Raw genomic sequence first — 6,903 nt, forward strand, 5'->3', positions numbered from 1 at the left:
CCCGTAAAAATTGCCACGTAGGAAAGGCGCCCGCTGCCGTGGCCTAGGTTTCTCACTGAAAATCCTCGTCCCCCGGCGGCACCTTTTTTTGAATTTTCTTCCTTTTCAACGCCGTTTTTCGGGGATTTCGGATTTTTTTTTGAATTTTTTCGCAATAATATTCGGAAAATAGATAACTTTTAACACATTTTAATGCAATAAAAATTTTTGGTCTGAGTCCCCCTTTAATGACCTAAAAATACAATATTTGGATTTTTAGGCCAAGTTGGAGAATTCGAAGTTGAGCTAGATTAGAGAAAATTATGATAGCTCGAAATTTAATGACCTAAAAATTTGAAATTCGGGTTTCTAGGCTAGGTTGGAATAGTTGAAATTAAGCTGGTTTGAAGATAGTTATGATCGTTTAAAGTCCTAAAAATCCAAATGTTGGATTTTTAGGTCTTTTTCAAATTTTCGAATATAATTTAGTTTAAAGGAAGTTGTGATTGTTTGAAGTTGAATCACCTAGAAATCCAATTTTTGAACTTTTAGGCAAATTTTAAATTTTTGACTTTCTCTGAGTTTAGAAGAAATTATGACTGGTTGAATTTTAATGGCCTAGAAATCCAAAATTTTGATTTTTAGGCCAACATGACCTAGAAACTTCAATATACAAATTCCTAGGCCACCAATTCCAAATTTCCAGGGTCATCAACGTATTCATTATGGAAAATATCCCAAAAAAGCATCGAATGTGGATTAATATGGCAATTACCTGGTCACCAAATATGCCGATTTATGCATGGTTTGCATGGTAAGAGATAATTTTGAAGAATTTTTTAAAATTTATTTTTTCAACTTTCTGAACTTCAGGCTAGCTCAAGACTGGAAAACTCTGGCATACATCAATGCGGCAGTTTGTATACCTGCAATAATATTTTTCCAATTTTTCATTTATGAATCTCCAAGATGGCTGGTCAACAAGGGAAAGATTAGTGAGGCTGTACAGGTAAGAGACACAAAATTAAAAAATTCGATTTTCCCGCGTTTTGTTGATTTTAGAAATCTGAAATTCGTAGAAAACAGATGACAATGAATATAGTCATGAAGGAAAATTTAACAATATCGAATCAAAAATTTTTAAAAATTGCTCAAAAATTTCTAGAATCAGTTCGAACTGACAATTTTAGATTCATTGAAACCGCTGAAAAAATGTAGTTTTTGAAAATATATTTTTCAGAAAACCTTCACAAAATCTAACGAAAATGAACCATTTTTCCTGAAACCTTAAAAATTAATATTTTTGAAAAAGGTTAGAATTTTTCAAAAATTCGTAACTTTTTCAGTTTCCAACCTTTTTTGATGGTTTTTAGCTTAAAATGCGCCGAAGTTTTCAAATTTTATGATTGCAAAAAAATCTTACTTCAGGTCCTCGAAAAGCTATCTGAAATTTTTTTCTGAAAAAAAAAGTTTTTTTGAAAAAATTAAAATTTTTCAAAAACTCATAGCTTTTTTAGTTTTCAACCTTTTTTGATGGTTTTTAGCTTAAAATGCGTAGAATTGTTGAATTTTTTAAATATCTACATTTGTTACAACTTCCAAAAACAAAAATCGAATCTCAGGTTCTCCAACGCCAGCTGAAAATGTCCAATCACGAAGATTTGATTGAGGAAGATTTCGAAGACAACTTGAGATTGGAGCATGCTGTAAACTTTATTACCTATTTTGAAATTTCCAAAAAAAAAATTTTTTTCAGAAAACAATGCAAAAGAACACTCGAAACATCAAATTCTCCTATAATCACCTGTTCGTCACTCCGAGATTAGCACTCACCACAATTGTCTTGGCTTATAGCTAGTAAGTTGAGCTTTAGGAGTTCTTGAGTTATTTGAAATTTGGTGAATTTTGAAGAAGAGAAAATTTCCTACCGTTGAGCTATAAACCAAAAAATTGGTTCAGAATTAGATGAGTTAGGAGGATTTTAATATTTTTGAAGTGAAAAATTTTTGAAAAAAAAATTGGAGAATTAGTTTTTAGTCTAAGAAAATAGGATTTTGATTGTTGAAGTTAAAAAGGCTTTAAAATAAGGTCGTTTTTGGACTTTTCAAATTTGAAAAATTAGAAAAAAAATTTTTTTCAGCTGGTCTACCTCTATCATCAATTATGGTGTACTATTCAATATGGAAAAACTGTCAGGATCAATTTATTGGAATTCTGTATACACTGGAGTGATGAGATACGTTTGTAACCTTTCATTCGGCTATGCAGATCTCAAATTCCAATGCATTGGTCGGAAATTCATTCATACCAGTGGTCTGGTGATTGTATTGCTCTCCTTGAGTGTCGTTGTCATGTCTTATGCTCTTCGTGAGTTATTAAATTTCAAATTTCAAATTTTAACTTTAAAGAAATTGAAATTCCCCACATTTTGAGCTAAAAACCAAAAAAAATTGGTTGAAAATTAAGCAATTTGGGAGGATTTCAATTTTTTTAAGACACTAATTTTTTTTGAATTCAGACCTGAACCACGAAATGAAGGAGACCATAAGAATCTGCATTCTACTTGCCAGCTCGATGACGTCACAAATCTACATAGCAGACGGAATCGTTGGAAATGAGCTGTTCCCAACGCCAGTTCGAACGATTGGCTATTCATTTTTACAACTATGGAATCGTCTTGGCGTCGTGTGTTCTCCGTTCATTTTTTATTTGGTAAGAAAGAACCATCATTTTTTAATCTGGGTCATTGAATTTAGTATTTAGATGCGTCTAGAAACCCAGATTCTGAAAATATATTTTTGACTCAAATCTGATGAAAACTAAGCAAGTTACATCAATTTTTCTGAAGATTTACTACTGCTTTTGATACTGCTGGGCAGTAGCAAATTTGGGTTTTGCTATTGCCGAGCAGGTGTAGAATCCCAGAAAATCAACTATAACTTGCTTAGTTTTTGCTCAAACTGTATGAACTCTACATTTTTGGAATCAGCATTAACGCATATTTTCATGTACCACAATTTTCCAAAAACAAAAAATGCTCATTTTATAATGAGCTTAGAATGCCAGAACTTTCTTGAGCATTAAAACAATGGATTTTTGAGTTTCAAACTCATTTTTAGTATCACTAGATTTGCCTTATATCAGGGATTCCGAAAATATAAATTTCAAAAAAATCTGAGAAAAAATAAGCAAGTTACAGCTCATTTTTCTGAAGAATTGTATCCATTTTGGTACTGCTTAGCAGTAGAAAATTTGAATTTTGCTACTGCTGGGCAGGTGTAAATCAAGTGGGCAGTAGCAATTTCTCAATTAATCGCCTTTTAAAAAATCGATTTACGAACCTCGAGAACTTTTTAAATATCAATGAATTCGCCTTGAAACAGGGATTCCGAAAATACAACTTTAAGAAAAATCTGAGAAAAAAATAAACGAGTTACAGCTCTTTTTCTAACGATTTTCTACTTCTTTTGATACTGCTCTTTTTAAAAATCTCCTATATTTTCCAGGCCGACTACTGGCTAGCCCTTCCATTCTGCTGTATGTTGTTCTTCTCCTTAATCGACACCTTCTCATTCGAATTGTGTCTTCCTGAAACGAAAGGACGTCATCTTGTGGAGCACATGCCACCACGGGATCAGTGGTGTTTCGGAGGAGGCGTCAAGGGAGAAATTATCGAGGAAGACGAGGAAGTTGGCGAGGAGTTGAGGCCTCTGGAGGCATAGCGATAATTTTATTTTATTTTTCATATTGATAAAATTGTTTAAACTTATGATTTTTTTTACGTTTTTCAAGTTTTCCGAGCGAAGTTCTCAAATTCGGAAGGCTAAGTATGCAAGCGCGCTCTGTTTGCACGCGCGAGAGAGTGAGAGACGCAGGTTTCAGTGAGGAGGAAAAGTGTATTTTTTCAACTAATTTTTTTCAATAAAACATTTCCAGCCAAGTTCCCAATGGATTCGGACGTTCAAAATGGGGATTTAGATAAAAAAGCGATGATGACACAAGTAAAAATTCGAAAAAATCCCTGAAAAAAAACACCTTTTTCCTTCAGCGCTACGCAGACACCGCCGCAATCTTCGAGGAATTCTTTAAATCGACTGCTCATGGAGATTTAACAGCGATATATCGAAACCGGCCTTGCTATTCAAGTATTCTATCAGTCGAAAAGCTTACTAGATGCGCAATTGATGCGTTTGTGTACTTTCCATCGGCTCGACCAGCCATTTATCATTATACGGGCATGATGATTCATGAATGCGTACATCACTGGTTCAATAAGAAGGAGAATGTTGCGCAGAGTAAGGGAACGCCATTAAAAACTCTGAATTTCAGAATTTTGACCAGAAAATTGAACATTTCAGCCATTGACACCACCAGTGCTCAGGAAGCCACGTCACAGTTGCTGAATTACTATATACGATTCTTCACAGAAGCCAATGGAAAAGGGGGTTTGGAGGAGATTTTGCAAGTGAGAAATTCGATTCTTACAGTGCTGAAAATTTAGTAAATTGCGGTAGAAAAATTGAAATTTGAAATTTTACAAAAAAATTTGATTTTGCAAATTCTAGTTTATTGAATTTTGTAGAATTTTTATATAAACTGATGCAGTTTGGAACAAGGAATCGAACGGTATAATTTTTATCGAATTTGGATAAAAAGTGAAAAAGTTAGAACAAAATTTTTTCCGATTTTGGTACTGCTTGCAGTAGTAAAATTGACTTTTGTAATGCTAAACAGAAGCAAATTTTGATTTCATATTAACTGATGCAGTTTGGAATAAGGAATCTAACTGTATAATTTTTATCAAATTTGGATAAAAAGTAAAACAGTTAGAACAAGATTTCTCCGATTTTGGTACTGCTAAGCAGTAGTAAAAATGGATTTTGCAAGTCTTTTTTAGTGAATTTTGTACAAATTATATATAAACTGATGCAGTTTGAAACGTGGAGTCGAACTGTATAATTTTTATCAAATTTGGACGAACATTAAAAAAATTAGAGCAAGATTTCTTCGATTTTGGTACTGCCCAGTAGTAGTAAAATCCATTTTTTTCCATCAAAATTTGATTTTGCAAGTTTTTTTCTTGAATTTTGTAGGATTTTTATATAAACTGGTGCAGTTTGGAACAAGGAATCGAACTGTAAAATTTTCATCAAAGTTGGATAAAAAGTGCAATAATTAAAAAAAGATTTCTCCGATTTTTGGAACTGCCAAGCAGTATTAAAATTGGATTTTGCACCTGCTGGGAAGTAGCAAAACTTGATTTTTCATGGTTTATTTTGCGAATTTTTGAAATTTTTGTTCAAATCGATGCGTTTTGCAACAAGAAATCGTACTGTATAATTTTTATCAAGTTTGGATAAAGTAAAAAAGTTAGAACAAGATTTCTCCGATTTTGGTACTGCTTGGCAGTAGCAAAATTGAATTTTGGTATTGCGAAGCAGTAGTAAAATGAAGATTTGCTACTGCTAAGCAGTGTAAAATTTAAGAGCGCGCTTTGATAAAGTGTTATAACTCGCTTCGTTTTCGATCGTTTTCAATGAAAACTGATTTTCTAGATCCAGCGCATCAAGGCGCATAGAGAGACACATCTAAAATTCCCTAATTTTCTTAATTGCAATTTTTCCAGTGGGCCTGGGAAACTGTGCGCCGAGCTCAGCTCCAAAAATGCGGGACGTCCTGCGACGGCACAAGTCCAACAGAACGGTGAAGTACTGGCGATACTCAAATCCAACGAGCTCATCGACAAACTTCTCTCCCTTATGAATATGGTGGTGACAACTGCTCTAAACGAGAATCCTGACGGATGTATGAGGGCGTTATTCGAATCGAGTCGGCATGGACAACATTTCAGTTGGATTTGGCTTCATATTGCGTAACAATTGATTTTTCTTTCGAATTTCAAATTTAAAAAAAATTCCAGAACCTTCCTCCAAGGCACCATAATGACACATCTTCTGGAATCGGGCGCTGAGCAATTCAAAACCTACGCTACTGAAATCAATAATCGAAAAGCTGTGCAATCCTCTGGTCCGGCAGTTCTGAATATCATTCAGACGGAATATGAGCACAAATTTCGAGCGATTTCCGAGGTTTTTAACTTTCTGATGGCTCGAAGGAATCCAGAGCTTCAAGAAGCCGTGTCACAGTTGATAGTAGATAGTTTGGACTCGAAAGTCGAGAAATCCGGCGAGAAAATCGAGAAATCCTCGACGAACCGGCTGGGATTCGCATTTTTCTTCAAATTAGTCACTTGTTCGCTGAAGACGCTACAGATTCTGGTCAACAGTAATTGCCATCTGAGTAAGGGAATTTTTGGCTGAAAATTAGATTTAAAATAAGTGGAAAAAATGGAAACTTCTGGAATGTTCTGAAACCGAAAAATAGGCGATTTTTCGAAAGCAAAATTGATTTGTTCTCCAATTTTTCGCAAAATTTTTAGACCTTTTTAGGTTTTCCAGTTATTTTTGAAGATTCTTTTTCGATTTTTCCGGTTTTTTTTTCGTCTGAAATTCGACGGGATATTGTTATCTTGGCGGAAGATTACTGTAGATTAATGTAGAAAAACTTGTAGTTTGTAGTTTAAAACTGTTTTCTTCTGCATTTTGACGTGATTGTGTTTGAAAAAACCAAAACTACAAACTACAAGGTTTTCTACAGTATTCTACAGTAATCTTTCGGCACAAACACTATCCCGCACCAAATTCAGACAAAAAAAACCGGAAAAATCGAAAAAGAATCTTTGAAAATAGCTGAAAAACCGAAAAAGGTCAAAAAATTTTGCAAGAAAAGCGAAGAAAAAATCAATTTGTCTTTCGAAAAATCGCTGATTTTTCGCAGTTCTCCGTTTTGGCGGGAATTCAAATTTTAGAACCTTCCAGAAGAAGCGATTTTTCGAAGTATGGCTATTTTCTCTGAATCTTTCCT

At 34.1% G+C, this 6,903-nt stretch overlaps 2 protein-coding genes across 2 annotated transcripts; both read left to right on the forward strand.

The window, feature by feature from the left end:
• Positions 1-1,622: 1,622 nt before the first annotated feature.
• CBG24916 lies at positions 1,623-3,701 on the forward strand (the record flags this gene model as incomplete). Its single annotated transcript, XM_002648540.1, has 5 exons — positions 1,623-1,685; positions 1,736-1,836; positions 2,120-2,346; positions 2,498-2,664; positions 3,486-3,701. 5 exons carry the CDS (start codon positions 1,623-1,625, stop codon positions 3,699-3,701), a joined length of 774 nt encoding a protein of 257 aa, XP_002648586.1.
• Positions 3,702-3,926: 225 nt separating this feature from the next.
• On the forward strand, positions 3,927-6,299 carry CBG24917 (the record flags this gene model as incomplete). Its single annotated transcript, XM_045241091.1, has 4 exons — positions 3,927-3,980; positions 4,028-4,479; positions 5,606-5,851; positions 5,900-6,299. 4 exons carry the CDS (start codon positions 3,927-3,929, stop codon positions 6,297-6,299), a joined length of 1,152 nt encoding a protein of 383 aa, XP_045091433.1.
• Between the last annotated feature and the right edge of the window lie 604 nt (positions 6,300-6,903).

The sequence above is a fragment of the Caenorhabditis briggsae genome (assembly GCF_000004555.2).
Source record: "Caenorhabditis briggsae AF16 supercontig from assembly CB4, cb25.NA_267, whole genome shotgun sequence".
Lineage (NCBI taxonomy): Eukaryota > Metazoa > Nematoda > Chromadorea > Rhabditida > Rhabditidae > Caenorhabditis > Caenorhabditis briggsae.